Here is a 16,844-nt window from a genome sequence, read left to right as displayed (position 1 = left end):
ATTACTGTTGTAGAGATGAATGAGATTCCCTTTGAAGAGATTAAAGAATAGGTAAGCCACAGTCATAAATGAGAACACAAAAAGAAACTGGTGAATGTCAACAACAGAAAGAAATGGGTTCCTTGTTTTAGTTCCTGTGGAGAAGAGAGACATAGTTGGGGTAACTCTGTTAAGTGGGACTCTGGATCCTTGCTGTGATTGTGAGAACAAGAAGGAAGGGCTGGCTTCATGTGTGACCTGCCATAGTAGCCTCCTTAGTAATAGAGAGGCTGCTGTTCCCTGCGGCTCTTGGTCCTAATTGTTTCATTTCAGGGTAGATTCTGGGTTGATGGAGTTTCTCCTACGGTTGGGTAGGGGAGGGTGTTGGAGAAGTGAAGGGGAATCTTGAATTCTGTCCTTTGTGTACTTTCCAAAACACAAATATACACACCCACACACTGTTCCCTGCAAGAGAGAAAATGTACCTCAAATGCATAATTACGCAAGGACTTGGCACTGCAGTGGTCTGCTTCTCTCTGTCCTCTGCAACTCTAAGGGTTTCTTCTTTTTAAACTCAGAGCAAGGGTTGTGGTATTAGGGTTGTTGTATTAATGAGCTTGGGCCTCAGGGGACTTTTATAGCAAGGAATCGTCTGTTCTCTCTGGTAATCTGGATACTTTCATGTACCATCCTAGTCGTATATTGGGATTCGTGGGCACCACTTGCCTCAAAGCAGGAGAATCCTTGGTTGGAGTCAGAGCTGTGCCAGCACTGCCTTTTAGAAATCCTGATTCCTCATCCTCCTCATCTGTGAGACCCCATATTATGTTGTTGGGCTTGGCTTAGTCAAAGGGTGGTGTTTTGTCAGGGACTGACTCTGCCAATGTGAATTTTTGGCTTTGTTTGTTGTTCCTCCTCCTGGAAGACATGAATCAGATTTTCCTAAACTCTTTGGACCCTACTCCATTCTCCTGGAGTCAGCTTCCTGTTTTGTTTTGTGTTTCATAAACAGGCTTTCTCTTGGGGTGGGGTTAATGATTTTTATCCCACAGTGATTTTATCTGTTGTGTTAGAATAATGCTAGCTGTGGTAACACATCTCGAAGTTTCAGTGGCCTGGTATTGTAAAGCCTTATTTCTTATTTCATGTAGCAGTATAGACTGGGTGTTCCTGGTTGGTGGGGAACTTCCCTCTACCTTAAGGGAAAGTGATTCAGGGATCTAGGCTCTTCCATCCCATAGTACCACCATTTTAGCTGGTGGAAGGGGAAAGAGTATGGACAGGGCACACTCATTTGTAAGAGCCCCGACCCAGGCATCACCTCTTACCCACATTTCATTGGTAAGAATCAGTCATGTGACCTCACCTCAATGTAATGAGGCATGGGAATGAAGGCCTGGCTGGGCAGCTACTTTCCAGTGACTCTTCTACACTAAGGAAGGAGCACAAATCTTTGGACAGCTGTCAGTTTTTCCCACATACCCTGACTTGGTTTCATTTAGGAGAGAAAAAAATGCCAATAACTTATATTTGGAAACAAGGAGTCCACATCTCCATTCACAGTCTAACCTTTGGTACTTCCTGTGGACCGATGGCCATTTATTCATTCAGTTTCATTTTTCTTGAGAGCCTTGTATGTTTGAGGCACAGTGCCAAGCTCATGGCTGATGGGAGAAGAGGGTCAGGGAGGGGGAAAGATGTCACCCTAATGTGGACTCTAGTAACTTCAGTCGTGCTTATCTTGGCAGTCAGCGGTCAGCTTTACTTGGCAAGTTCCATCTGCATATGACCAGCCATGTTGATCTCTCTTCTTAAAACCCAGCTCTGGTCATGTCACCACCCTTTCTTCAACTTTTAGTGTCTCTCTAGAACTTGCAGGATAAAGTTCAAGCCTCTTAGTGTGATGTTTGAGGTCTGACTATTTGTCTTCAGACGGCCTTTACAGAAATCTCTGCAGCTGCTCCCTTGAACTTCTTGCCCCTGCCATTAGGCTAATTGGGTGTCGCCTCATGACAGGCCTCTTGCCTCTTGCTTCTGGGCCTTGTCACACCTTTCCCTCTGGACTGTTTTCCTGCTCTCTTCACCTATCCTTGGTGGCCCAGTTAAACCTCTGAGCTTGGTCTGATGGATCTAAGGCACATCTGAGCATCCTTTAAACTATAGCAAATACCACACTGCATATTCAGCATCATTTATATGGCTGTTTATTAGTGTTAATATTTCATGGAATATCTGTCTACTATTGCTGATTGTCTAGTTCGAGAAGATAGTTTCTTATGTTTGCTATAGAGTCGAGCTCGGTGCAGTACATAGCAATAAGTGCTGCAGTTCATCAGATGTTTGGCATGCACTAATTGCTTTATGTCACACCTCAGCCCTTCAGGTGGGCATTATATTCACCCCCATTTTACAGATGAGGAAGTTGAGCCCCAGGTTCACCCAGCTAGTAAGTGGGGAACCAGGCTTGAACAGAGTTCTAACTGCTAGTTGTAGGAGGTGTCTATTATGTGGCTGATGAAAGTAGAGGTAAGTGCAGCATACACCTCGTATTCCTTGTTCCCTCAGAATTTATAATCCAGTTGTGAGACTAGATGTGGACAACTTCTGTATAAAATTAGAAGAGGTTGCTAGGCAGCTTGCAAGGGTATGGGCTTTTGAAAGTCAGACCTGAGGCTGGATGCAGTGGCTCATGCCCATAATCCCAGCACTTTGGGAGGTCGAGGCAGGTGGATCACTTGAGGTCATGAGTTCGAGACCAGCCTGACCAACATGGCAAAACCCTGTCTCTACTAAAAATACCAAAATTAGCTGGGTGTGGTGGCGGGTGCCTGTAATCCCAGCTGCTTGGGAGGCTGAGGCATGAGAATCGCTTGAACCTGGGAGGTGGAGGTTGTAGTGAGCCTAGATTGCACCACTGCACTCTAGCCCAGGCGACAAAGCAAGACCCCATCTTAAAAAAAAAAAAAAAGTCAGACCTGAGTTCAGATCTTGGTTCTGCCATTTACTGTGGTGTTACCTTGGGGAAGTTAGTTATTTCTCTAAACTTCATTTTTTTCATCTGTAGATTGGCGAGGGAGGATACCTTCCAGAGCTGCTGTGAAGATTAGAATGAGAGGAAATGAATACACTTATTGACTAGTAGGTGTTGAGACAATAATAAACAATACAGACTAAATAATCTTAGCTAACATTATTTGTCAGCATTACCCAAGGTAGGGTATGGATAAGTGCCAACATGGGTGGTCCTGTAAAATTCAGAGATGTGGGAGCCTCTGAAAGCTGAAGTGGGTCAGGAAGCTTCATGGAAGAGGGCGCATGTGAACCAGATTTTTGAGAGATGACTAGCTTTTTTTTTTTTTGTGGTTTACAGATGCTTTATTTGGCTATGTATATTGTTGGAATTAGATGCCAACATTTAAAAATTGGGTAATTTCTCATGAACCCATATTTCTAGCTTCTTCTGAAATATTGAAGGTTAGCAACATGTGGCCTGCATTTCAGAAATCAGAGCTGAGTAGGAGCTGCTGTCTTTAGAAAAGATATCCTTTGTCCTGTACCCTGAGGTATTTGAATTTGAAACCCCATTTATAATCCCTTACGATCTTTTCCCCATTAGATAATGTATTAGTTTCCTATCACGGCTATAACAAATTACCACAGTGACTTAAAACAAATTTATTCTCTTATGGTTCTGGAGGTCTGAAGTCTCAAATGGGTCAGCAGGGCTATGTTACTTCTGCAGGCTCCAGGGAGAGTCCATTTCCTTGCCTTTCCCAGTTTCTAGAGGCCACCTGCATTCCTTGGCTCATGGTCCCTTCCTCCATCTTCGTAGATATGGTTGAGGTTTTAACTGGATGTAGGGAAAAGCTTCATGTCTCTTTCTGCTTGTTCATTGATAATACAAATGTGAGTTGAGGATCTACTGTGTGTCACCTGTGCTGAGTGCAGGGACAGGACAGATACCCTGATCTCATGGAACTTATATGCTTGGGGGTAAGATGGGGGTTGAGGAACAAGACAATAAAAATATAAAAAGTTCATTAAGAAGAGAAACACTGCCCAGCATGGTGGCTCTTGCCTGTAATCCTAGCACTTTGGTAGGCTGAGGCAGGCTGATCACTTGAGCCCAGAAGTTCGAGACCAGCCTGGCAACGTGGTAAAACCCCGTTTCTAAAAAAAAAAAAAAAAAAAAAAAAAAGTGTGTGCCTGCTGTAGTCCCAGCTATTCAGAAGATTGAGGTGGGAGGATTGCTTGAACCTGACAGGTCAAGGATACAATGACCGTAATTGTGTCACCACACTCCAGCTAGGGTAACAGAAGGAGATCCTGTCTCCAAAAAAAAAAAAAAAAGACAAATATCTAGAGTATGTGTGTGCTATACAGAGACTTAAAACTGGCCGGGTGGCTATTATAGCTGGGTAGTACAGGTAGGCCTCTCTCTAGAGGTGATATTTGATCTCACATATAATGATGAGAAGGACCTAGCCATGCCATGATCAGAAAGACTGTTATAGGCACAAGGAAGCGCATGTGCCAAGGCCTTGAGGCAGGAATGAGCTCAGGGTATGCAAAGAGCAGAAAGGAGGTGGGTATGGCTGGAGCATGGTGGATGGGAGCAGAGCTGCAAGAGGACTGGCAAAGTCAGATCAGCTGGTACCTTGACTGGGCCAGAGTTTGGATTTTATCTTAAATATAATAGGAAGCCATTGGAGGGTTTTAAGGAGGTTGCTAACATGATCTTAGATATTTGGAAAAGCTCACTCTGAGTGTATGTGCAGAGTGGATTGTAGGGGCGGTAGTCCAGGTAGAGATGATGGAGGCTTGGACTGAGTGCTGCTATTAGAAATGGAGAGAAGTGGGTGGTTTTGAGAAAAAGCCAGCAGCTGTGCTTCTTTGTGCATTTTTCCTAGCATGCTACAGCTTTGGTTTATTTTAGGCCCTATGCTGTGCTCTGAGGAGACCGCCCCTGGGCGTTGCCAGCTTCATGCCTGGGAGAAGGAGAGTGACAGCCCTGGGCCCAGTGCTTGTCTGGCTTCTGCATAGCCTGTCAGTGTGGAGGTGAGGCTGTGGCCAGCCTTGCTCAGTGATGTCTTTCTGGAATGTTGACCACTTAGGTCATGTCTGGCCATTCTTACCCCAGACCTTGTCTCCATCCCAAACTAAACATGTCCATTTGCTGTTAATTCCACCTCCCTTTGGAGGAACTCTTTCCTTGCCTTTGCTGATGGAGAAGTCTAGGTAAACCCTGCGGATCTTCCATCTCTCCCAAGCTTGCCCAGAAAGGGGTGGGGCAGCCCTAGAGTACTATGTCCCTGAGTGGAAGAGTCCAGCCGGGCTCAGACCTGCACTGCGTTCTCTGCCAGTCTTTGCCAGTATCTTCACCCTGTGTCACAGGTGGAAGAGCCCCAAGCCTGTGGAGTCATGTTGGTGGTGGAGAGTGCCCTCACTGTGTATTCCCCATTGTGTGCAGTGATTTTTAGCACAAGAGTGATTTTTAACTTAGTTTTTCCAGCCCCTTAGATGCCTTCTCACTGTTTAGGAAGAAGAGATTAATAATATCTCTTCCATTGCATATGTGCAGCACTTTCAGGTTTCTGGTGAGTTTTCAAAGACATTAACTTACTGTTTCTCACAAAAGTCCTAGGAGATGTGTGGGCCACCCTTCCCCCCGTTGTTACTTTTTAATAAAAAGTCTTGCACACAGTAATTACTCGGTTAATAAACAAGTGAAGATTCTGCAGTTCCTAGACGATGCTGGTGGCCATTTCTTTCTGTTTCCTTAGTGCTGTTGACTGAATGTTCCTTTATGCTTTAGGAATAAAATGTGCTTGCTGTTGCATTTAGCAATCTGAAATGACCTGTCTTAGAGATGAGGAAATGAGGCTGAGAGAGCTACCAGGACTTGTTGCAGACTATGCAGCTGGGCCTGGGCTAGTGGGAAGGTGGCCCAGAGCTGCTTTATCCTGCCATTGTGGTTCTCTATGCTGACCCTTCTAGTATCTCCCTGGAGGCTGGTTTGAAGCTGTGATTGCCTGTGCCTTGGTGAAAGAGGCAGTCCTTTTTTTATTTTATTTTTTATTTTTTTTTAAATTTTTGTTTTAATTTTTTGAGACAAGGTCTCACTCTGTTGCCTAGGCTGGAATACAGTGGCGCAATCATGCCTCATTGTGCAGCCTCAACCTCGCAGGCTCAGATTATCCTCCCACCTCAGCCTCCTAAATAGCTGGGACTACAGGCACGCACCACCGTGCCTGGCTAATTTTTGTATTTTTTGTAGAGATGAGGTTTCACCATGCTCCCAGGCTGGTCTCGAGTTCCTGGGCTCAAGCAGTCCTCCCACTTCAGCCGCCCAAAGTGCTAGGATTACAGACATGAGCCACTGTGCCCGGCTGAAAGGGGTAATTCTTAACCATATAGCAGGAAAGGAACATGAGGGCCTTTTCCCCCTACATCATGTTGACTGTCCTAAAAATGCCTTGGGTCTGGCCAGCAGCCCCATTCCCCACCCTAAACTTTCTTAACCTTGGCAGGTCCTTTGGCTTGGGAGAATCCTGGTAACTGCAGAAGGAGCAGCAGCTCCGTACTCAGGCAGGCCTGGCTTTGGATCCTGACCTACTGTTAACTTGTAAGTGGGCAGGTTACTTAAAGATTCTGTCTTTGAACCTCAGTTTTCTCATTTGCTATTGGTCTTATCCTAGCGAGTGATGAGGGCGAGAGATAAAGTGTCATGCATTGGCAGCCTGGCATAGGGCTTCAGAGTCCAGACTCTGGAGTTGACTGCTTAGGTTCAAATCCTGCCTCTGCTACTTAATTAGCTGTGTGATTTCGGGTAAGTTACTTAAACTCTCTGTGCCTCACTGGCTATTACCAGAAGTTGTACACTTTGACTTGTACCCTTTGCCCATGCATAAGAATTTCTTACTTTCTTCACTCCCTAACCCCTTCCATACAGAGGCAAGGGGATTATCAGCTGAGAAGACCTTGGTTTTGGACATGACATTTTATTTTGCTGAAGCCTCCTGGATTGGATGAAGCGTTTCTGCTCACTCTGTAACAGGAAGGGACAGGGTCTGCATGGGAGAGATTGGTGATGCTACCTCAGAGGAGGACCCAAAAAGGAAGTTTGGAAAGAAGTCAGGATCTACAGAAACTTAAGTTGGGGAATTATTGGTGCTTAACGCAGAAATTCAGCCTTACATTTCAGAAAAATAACAGATGCCTAAATGTCAGTGGCAAGGAGGGGAGAAGGCTATTATTGGTTTGATTTTTGAGTAAGATCTCAGTGAAGAAAGAGCAGTTTTTATCTGTTTCTCCTGATGTGCTTTGGTTCTCCTAATGAGGAAGTAGAGGCTAAAGGGAACAGCTCTCTCTGCCCTTAATTAATTCAATCTTCTGCAGTGTGTGCTAATCTGTTGTTTTCAGCTAGACTGTTGGCTTCTTGAGGGCGGGGGTCAAGGATTCCCCAGTCTTCGTAGTCCCCGCTGAGCCTAGCACAAGGCTAAGCAGGCAGAACAGTCTGCTCATGACTGATCGAGGCCCACTTTGTTGTCATCTTTGTTTTCCAGAGTGAGTATATTGCTCCATGTGACTGTCGGCGGGCTTTTGTCTCTGGATTCGATGGCTCTGCGGGTGAGTCACTACCTTTTCTCTGTTCTTGCTGCACCTTTGTTTGCCTCCTAAAAATAACTGAACCGAGTTTCAGCCTGTGATATAGAAGCAAAAAGAAAATGCAAACTAGATGCTCCACGTTGACTCTCTGCAGAAAGGTGTGGGCTCCCAGTCTTTCCCCGCTCCCCAAGGTCACCTTTCAGTAACCCTTTTTATTCCTCTCTGTATCTTTGCCTTCAAAGTTTTAACAATTTTTATTTTTAAAAAGTTTTTGAACTTTTTATTGAATATAACATACATATAAAAGTTCTATCAATTAAACTGAATATACCTGTGTTACTAGCACCCCAAATAAGAAATGAGACTTTAATATCATTTCAGAACCTCCTCTCTTAGCTTATTGGTCCCAAATAATTCTCCCAAGTGCTTGGCTTTTGGTTTCTGTTTTCACTGTTCGCTTAAATAACAAAGGTTAACGCTAAGCTGCGTTGGTGTTCCTCAAAACCATTATGACTGAGTTTTAGGGTGGACTCCCCACTTCAGGTTTGTTCTCTAAAGCAAGCTGGACAAGGTGGGAGCTCCCCTCCCCTCATGGTTAGCACGCTGCTTCCTTTGGCGTAAGTGCTTGTGTTGGTTGGCACATTAGGATTGGCTTTGGCTGACACCTCTGCCAAAACCCCAGGTTCTGCCAGGCCTGTGGGAACGGAGGGCAGATAGAGGTAGGAGGCATAAGCTTCCTGCTAGTGACCACAGCAGGAACATTCATAGGGCCCACTTGGTCTTTCTCCAGGAAAGGTGAAACAGCTCCCCTGGGGTGTCTGGTGGAGCAGAGGAGTGGCTGTGATTGCTGAGCAGGAACCATCCCTCCCTGTGTGTTGTTGATTATATGAGACCACTTTGGCCATAGGTCTACAGTTCTCCATTCTCTGTTCTTGACTCATACTGTACAAGTAGAGTCCTTTTTGTGCAGGGACCAGTGCCAGGCAGCTTGGGTCTCAGGACTGTTCTTTCAGAGCTTGATACACAGCTACAGCTTGTTCTCAGTGGTGTGGTCTTCTCTTGCCCAGAGGTTTCTTTGGAGTCAAGGACCCATCTGCCCCACTAGGAGCTGATGCCTCTTACTGCTCTTGCCTGTCTGCTGTCATTTTGTGCAGCTTCTGAGCAGTTGTTAGACACCTTTCTTCTTCTTTTTTTTTTTTCTCCCCTGCTTCAGGCACAGCCATCATCACAGAAGAGCATGCAGCCATGTGGACTGACGGGCGCTACTTTCTCCAGGCTGCCAAGCAAATGGACAGCAATTGGACACTTATGAAGATGGGTGGGTACAGGCATGGCTAGCCCAAACTTAGTTGGCCTGATCTGGGCAGGGATCTTAGAGGTCCTCAGGACTCCTGGATCTTAATCCTTTTATGCAGTCATGGACCCTTTTGAGAATCCGAGGAAAACAGGAAAAAAAAAAAAAAAAGGCATGCCTATACATATATACCAATGTGCATTCAATTTTGGAGGACGCTGGTTCAGGATACTCATTTTATTGAGGGGAAACTGAGGGCTAGAGAGGACAGTTGATTTGCTGCAGATCACATTGCTGTGCATGTACGGTGGGGCCATCTACTATTTGCTGCCTCATGATTCAGAGTGAGATAAAGGCAGGGAGACATTGGCAACAGAAGCCAGAAAGCTTTCCCCTGAGGCTCTCTCTGAGGGTCTTGGATTTGCTTCTGGCACCTTAGCTCTGGAGAAGAGCAGCATTCAGGACAAGCGAACGGGTCTGGAACTTGCTTGGGCTAGTCGCTTCACTTGCAGTGCTTTAGTTTCCTCATCTGCAAAATGGGTTAGTCACAGTAAGTAACATATAAAGTGGTGAGAATTAAAGCATTACTATGTGGAAAGCATATAGATCAATGTTTATTGAATAATGTGTGTATGTACTCTGTGTTTTCATTTAATTTTCTGCCGTGTGTACTTTCCTGTCATTAAAATAGTCTTTAGAAACACGGTTTTAGGGACTGTACAAAGTCTTTGCTTCCTGAATTTTGAACTTGGAGAACAGAAGATAAGGAAGGGCCGAGTGAGAAAGAGAAGATGAAACAAAATACCTGATGCTTCTTGTTTGTTGTAGGAAATAATGAGGAAAGAAAACAGTCCTCAGACTCACAGCAGGGAACAGAGGACTAGACGATGACCTTGAGATCCAGGCAGCCAGCTGACTGAGGGGTGTGTGCACTCAGGTGTATGCCACACACCCTCCACATACACACACACGTGTTCTTTGTCTTAGGGAGGAACAAGGAACATTTTTGTCTTGGCATTGTATTAAGTTTCTATTTCTCAAAAATCATTTCATAAATATAAAAACACCAAAGCTACAGATTGTTGCCTGTTGCTGAGTTGATTTCTCTTTCCCTTTCTCTCCGCTCTCTCTCTCTCTCACACACACATACACACACACACACACACAAAGGCAGGCATTTGAGGCTGGCTGTTATCAATGGACAGGCTAGTGGCCTTTAAATTTTTTTTGTTTCTGTGCTTCTGTTAATGGGAGTCAAGCACCCACAACATGTATGTATGTTTGTTTATTTGTTATTTATATGTGCTAGTGTTCCTCTATATTCCAAATATCAAAAACTAACTTTGTAATTTCTTTATAAAAAATAAATACAAATAGAAGCTCTGTTACTTTCTTCTTGTACCCAGTAGATCATTGTGTCCCCCTGGGGAGCAGGCATCTCTCTTTGGGGCCCACAGATTCCAGCTCTTAAGTCTTAGAATTTTGGGGGTCAGAATGTTAAAGGCACGAACACTGCCTGCCTGTTCCTTCATGTAGGTATGTGGTAGCAAGGGGGTGGCAGAGGGAGTGAGTCCTCTTCTCCTCCAGGCTCCTCCCTAGTTTCCTCAGTCAAGTCTTCTGTGTAGGGAGATTCTGGTGGGTTTGGTTGGCCAGTGAGTGATTCATCCCTGGGGTTTTGCCGAAGATCTCTCTGCTAGGAAATGACATGACTTCATCCTGTGAAAGTTATACTATATAGTGTACTAGGGCATTAGGAGAAACTGTATTAAGTGGCTTGTTTAGTGGTTTGAAAAAAAATAGGAAAGAATCAAATAGCAGAATGAAACTCAATGTCAGCTTCTAGGCAGTTTTTTAGAATTGGAATTCATAAGCTTCTTTCTTTATAAACCTTTGCACTTCCCTTCTGTGGTTATATGGTTATATCAGTAGTCAGTAGAGAAAATAGTAAAGATAAGTTTCTACTGTTTTAGAATATGTGAACTTTTACTCTAAATATATGTATATTTTATCAAGATGTTAATTGTTTGGCCAAAATCTCATTGGTTAAAAAAAGTATACATCTCAAAGACAACTGGCTAGGTATGGAAGGTGTTGGCTTAGATTAAAGGAAAACTGGACTATAGAAGTAATTTTAGTTCCATTCTGGAGGCTGATATAGTGTCCTATGACCAGCGTCTTAGAAACAGAAAGGGCTGTCTTATCCTGGGAGTTGGGGAACCCAGAGGCTCATGTTAAAGGCAACAGGACGGCCAGCACTTTGGGAGGCTGAGGTGGGAGGATCACTTGAGGCCAGGAGTTTGAGACCAGCCTGGCTAACATGGTGAAACCCCGTCTTTACTAAAAATACAAAATTAGCTGGGCGTGGTAGCATGAGCCTGTAATCCCAGCTACTTGGGAGGCTGAGGCAGGAGAATTGCTTGAACCCAGGTGGTGGAGGTTGCAGTGAGCTGAGATGGTGCCACCGCACTCCAGCCTGCGTAACAGAGCGAGACTCTGTCTTTAGAAGTAAATAAATAAATAAAGACAACAGGACAGGTGCCTGTGTGCCTCTCTTAAAATCTTTGGAAAGATCTCTTTGCTGCCAAGACTTGTGCTTAGCCCTCTATTCAGAGGCTGGTTATGGGGCAGCGGCCTTCTCTTGTCCACCCTGCTCTTGCAGATGAGGGGTGGGCACTGGGAGCATGTTATCACCTTACCTGGTGTGTGATATGTGGGAGTCTCCCAGTTCCCAGACTTCACCAAATCACTGCCCAAATTCTCATCAAGTGACCAGTAGTGGGGAAGTGACTGAACGCTGAGGAGACGATCTTTGTGGTGACACCATGTGCCTACGTGGCAGTGATCCCCAGGATATTTTTACAAGGGGTCAAGTGAAAAATCATACTTTTTTCCCTTCTGTCTCACCCTTGTCTTACGCTTTTCATACACACAAACTTATACTTCTCCCTCTCTTTCTGTAGCCTTCCAGGATTAAGGGAGGTTCAGATTTTCTAAGTCCTGTCAATCCACTTTAAAGAAGCTGCTTAATAAAGACCCTGCTATCATGATGTTAGAGAATTGTATCCTTCTGGTGGGATAATGAGCGTGGGCCCACTGGGAATTGTTTCTTATCAGTTCTTCGCCCTGTAGGTCTGAAGGACACACCAACTCAGGAAGACTGGCTGGTGAGTGTGCTTCCTGAAGGATCCAGGGTTGGTGTGGACCCCTTGATCATTCCTACAGGTAAGTGAGCTTGGTCCTTTTCTGCTTGGGTAAGGAAGTGGCTTCTAGACTCCCCTCCATCCTCCTCATTTGCTTGTGGGGTGTGGAGCACTGGGGGGCTCAGCATGACTGATTTTATAGTAGAGGTCAAGGTGAAGAGAAGAGTTCCACTGGTGGTGAAGATGTGCTTTTACAGTTCCTCATCCTGCACACCCAGCTCTGGGCTACGGCAGGACCACCTTTCTGAAGGTTCTGGACTTTCAAGGCCCTGCTGCCTGCCCCGCTGCAATGGGCGTTCGGCTCATGGCTGGGCCACAATGTGTCTCCTCAGATTATTGGAAGAAAATGGCCAAAGTTCTGAGAAGTGCCGGCCACCACCTCATTCCTGTCAAGGAGAACCTCGTTGACAAAATCTGGACAGACCGTCCTGAGCGCCCTTGCAAGCCTCTCCTTACACTGGGCCTGGATTACACAGGTCAGAATCAACGGTTCCGCCCAGCAGGGCCCCCGCCATTGTCCCCCCCACCTCTTGCTGTTGTCTCCAACCTCGTCCTCCGAATCCAAGTTGAGTTTGAGCTGACAGGAGGATTTTGCCCTTCTCTGCCCCAGTGGGATATTTGAAGAAGCAGGAGCTTTATTTGTTTCCACTGTTGCCACCTACTTGCCACTTAGTTTGGCTTTGGTTATTTTTGCAAAGCTCGTTTGGGTGGCTTTTTGGGTGCTGCTGAAAAGAGAGTTTTTTTTTTTAACCACTCAGCTGCTAGCTGCCACTCGAACGTATTTGATATTAGAAATAGAGCATAGAGGTTTCTGGGTTCCATTTCCTTTCTTATGCCAGCATTTGTAGATTTACCTTCCTAGGCCGTTGTCCTCCATCTTGCACCTTCTGCTTTAGAGGCTTTGGGGTGTGGGTGTGTTTCCTTGGCCTGTGTGATAGTGATGGGTAAGCAGCATGTTCTCTGAACCATTGTGTGGATTTATGAAGCAGTGAAGGGGCAGAGAGAGAGGCCTGGAGGTGGGGCTGCAGGGGAGGGCGTCTTGCTATAGAAACAGAGGTAGATGGGGGATGGCTGTGGAATGTAGGCAGATTGCCCAGAGGGGTCCTGGGAAGAAAGCGTGACAGCCTAGATTCTAGGCCAAGTTTTAAACAGCATTCCTGAACTGATCTTCAGTGCAGCCCTGGGTGTGGGGGCAGCCCCTAGCCTACTTTCTTGTGTGACATCCTCACCAGAGGGGTATTGCGGAATGGGGAGGATGGGTCCAGTGAGTGGCCCAGGGTCAGCTAAATATTTTCCATCAGCGTGGTTTGAAGTTTTTTTCACTAGAGCAGAAGCTCTGACTTGTTGCTTATGGGAGAGGGGAGAGCAAATGTTGCTGATAAAGCTTTTGTTCAGTACACATTTGGGTGCCTACTATCTGCAGGATGCTGTGCGAGGTGTTGAGTGAATAAGACAGATGCCCACCCTGCTCACAGGTGGCTGTTCCCTGAGTTATGAATGCTGCCCTGGTAGGGTGGTTATGGTGGCAATGGGGTGAGCTCCTCTAGCACCACGATTTCATCTTGCAGAGCAGCAGAGAGGCCTTGGCAGTGTCTGAAAAGGCAAGTGTGATTTGGAAGTGGTAATCACAGTGAGTCAGACTACAGGGAATTCCTAGGTCTTAGCACTGAAAGGCAAGTCTTGCAGCCCCAGGAACATCAAGTGGTGGGTGCTGTTCCCCTGACCCCTGAGACTGGGTGAGTTCCCTCTGCTGGGTAGTGTGTTGATGTAGGTCCCTGTGTGTCCCCTATTGCATCAGTATTTACAGTAGTGTGTTAATTGCTGGTTTAATTATCTGTCTTCCTTTCTATATTGTAAGCCCCATGAAGACAGGGACTGGGTCTGGCTCAGAGCTGTAACCACAGTGACCAGCAGAGTGCCTGGCACATATCTATGCCTGGCAGATCTAGATGCTACACAGGCATTTGTGGGATGTGTAAATGAATGAATTTTACTGGTGAGGCAGTCAAGGCTCACGACAGTCTAGTGGCTTGGACACCTCTTGTATAGGGCTTGAATCCAGGCCTCCTGCCTGTTTAAGTAGCCTGCTCCTGTAAGAAATGGTGCTGATTAAAGATGTTTGGGGTAGGTTCTTTCACTGGGTTCCTACTGCTTTCTGGGACCAGGGCTGGAGTTAAAGCACATTTGTTTCTTGCAGGCATCTCCTGGAAGGACAAGGTTGCAGATCTTCGGTTGAAAATGGCTGAGAGGAACGTCATGTGGTTTGTGGTCACTGCCTTGGATGAGATTGCGTGTGAGTGCTCTGGTTTCACTGTTTGGGCATGTTACCCGATCTCTCCTTTGGGTCTCTGGGTATCTGTGTGTTCATGCCATTCAACTTTCTGAGTGGCCAGGGAATAAGCAGAAGACTATGTCACCAAATGGGTATAGGAGATGCCAATTAGGATGAAGGAGAAAGAATTACAGGGAGCTGGGGAGGGGAGTGAGGCTTGTCCAGAGCAGTATTACAGCTGGGTGATGCCCACCTCTGGCCAGTCCCTCAGGACCATGGCACCTCTGAGGAAGGGCATTTCCTACAAATATTTTATGTCTGTCAGCCTCTCTGTAGGTATAGAAGTGGGATCATAGGAGAGGCCTTCTTTCTTTACACTTGGCCTGTGGTTTCCTGAGGTCTTTATAGTGAGAATGTTCTGGGAACATTTCTACCTCAGAAAACTAGGAACTAAAAGTTCCTCCCCAACCCGTTTGATATAATAGTAGTTTCTCAGTCTTTAGACCTTAACCCACCTTCATGCAATTGTTTAGCACCATCTTTCATCTAAAACCTGACGGAATCTGGTTGAACCTTCCTGTCCTGTCTTCTGGTTTCTGAGTTGATTTGACCCAGGGCAACTGAGAAGAGGCACTGCTTTATCTTTTGCCTTCTCACTAGAGAATGAGACCCTACTGCAGTGTCCTCTCTTTTCAGACCCTGCATCTTCCATCCCCAAAACATTGTCAAGTGTGTCAGTGACTTACATCCCTAATTAACTTAATGACCTCAACGTCAGAGAAAAACACCTGTAAAACTTTTCTCTCTCCCTGATTGTAACAAAAACACAATCCCATGATAGAAAACTTGGAAAATGCAGAGGAAGTAAAAAGAAGAAAAAAAATCACCTGTAAATTCTGTTACTTAGAGATAATCAGTGTCAATATTCTATGCATATATCATTTTATAGCCTGATTTTTCACTGTATCAGTATACTATAAGCATATACAAGCATAATTTTAAGTGAGTATTAAATATTCCATCATGTGGTTATACCATAATTTATTTAACTGTTTCCCTAAGGATGACCTTTGGGTTATTTGCAGTAATCCCGTAATTTATTATGATGGTACCATCAAAATCTTGGTTCATGAATCCACGTCTTAGTGTTTGATAATTTTCTTCCTATTTCTGGTTGGCTTTTAGGGCTTTTGACCCATCTTGCCCTTTGCCTGCCAGAAAGTTTGCACCTTTGTATTTGAATTTGTCTGTCTTGCCCCAGGTACTGTCATTTTTTAAGAAGTGCTAGTATGATAGGTAAAAAATGTTGCCTCATCACTTTATTTTGAGAAGCCATTATTTTAAAATAGAGGTTATACTTTTAATGCCCAGGCGTTTTTTTGCTCTGATCCTCCTGAGAACAAGTGATGGAAGCTGGAAGTCCTGGGACCAGAACTGTGCTCTCTCCTGGTCTGTCTAGTTCTCAGACGTTCAGCAACATCACTGTTACTGGCTGTCCGCAGGTTCCCCACCCAGTCGTGGTGCCAGAGCAGACCCATGGGTGGGCTGCAGGCTCTGATTTCATTCGTGAGCTGCAGCCTCGCTGACTCACTGCTTTTCTTTCCACCTCTGACAGGAAGCTCCGTCTCCATGGGGCTCACTGACCCTTACAGAAGAGGTTTGCCTGGCTTCCCTTGTGGGAGGGTCTCAGTTTTTCTACCCTAGGTCATCTGCCTCAGAAGGGAGAGAGTGCTTGTCTCCTTCCTTTCTATTTGGGAGTGCCAGAGGTTTGTGGGCTTCAAGGCCAGGCCTGGCAGGTCACCACTAGGTGGATCATTTCAACTCCTTGTGGGGGCAGTTCACAGGATTTCGACTAATAGCTTTTATTCCCTTCTCCGGGCAGTGATGTGGAAGCATGAGAAACAGCTCTGGTGCCATCACGTGGTGGACATGAGCAATTGCAGCTCAGAGGTGGAACCAGACGGTTCCAGCCTTTCTGTGCGATTCCACTGAATCCTTCCACAGCAGCTGGACTCCAAGCTGAAGCCCTTCCCTCCCCCTACAAGCGACCCCTTAACGTCTTAAGTCAGACAGGTGACAGGGATTTTGATTTCTTTTCTAGGGCTATTTAATCTCCGAGGATCAGATGTGGAGCACAATCCAGTATTTTTTTCCTACGCAATCATAGGACTAGAGACGATCATGTGAGTGTTTGCCCTGCATCTGGAACTCCCTTCCAGAGCTCCTCAGAGCCCTAGTGTGCCCTTTCTGGTCCTGGCCCACCCATCACTGCCTGATATTTCACTGATGTGCTTCTTTTTTCTTGCCCTTTTAGGATTTTCCCTTCTTGTCTTCCTTAGCAGTAGGTGTTTATTTATATCCTGCCTCTCTTTGAGCCCCCAAAGTGGTTTGAAATGCATGAAAGTGTCTATAGTTTGGGCCATCCATTTGATGCCAAGTTTTCTAGCAGCCAGTGTAAAGGGGTATATATGCTCAATTATGCAATTCTGGG

General features: G+C 45.5%; 1 protein-coding gene across 5 annotated transcripts in view; it reads left to right on the top strand.

Annotated features, from left to right (window-relative positions):
- XPNPEP1 (X-prolyl aminopeptidase 1) overlaps positions 1-16,844 on the top strand; it is a 58,866-nt gene that overhangs the window by 22,998 nt on the left and 19,024 nt on the right. For 4 of the 5 annotated variants that reach the window (XM_054521837.2, XM_009245789.4, XM_054521836.2 and 1 more), the window contains 6 exon segments: positions 7,545-7,608; positions 8,801-8,905; positions 12,011-12,103; positions 12,414-12,557; positions 14,279-14,374; positions 16,455-16,536. In XM_054521837.2, the coding sequence (XP_054377812.2) occupies positions 7,545-7,608; positions 8,801-8,905; positions 12,011-12,103; positions 12,414-12,557; positions 14,279-14,374; positions 16,455-16,536 (584 nt within the window). 5 annotated transcript variants of the gene reach the window in all.

This window comes from Pongo abelii, chromosome 8, assembly GCF_028885655.2.
Source record: "Pongo abelii isolate AG06213 chromosome 8, NHGRI_mPonAbe1-v2.0_pri, whole genome shotgun sequence".
NCBI lineage: Eukaryota > Metazoa > Chordata > Mammalia > Primates > Hominidae > Pongo > Pongo abelii.
This window is presented reverse-complemented; position numbering and strand designations above follow the sequence as displayed.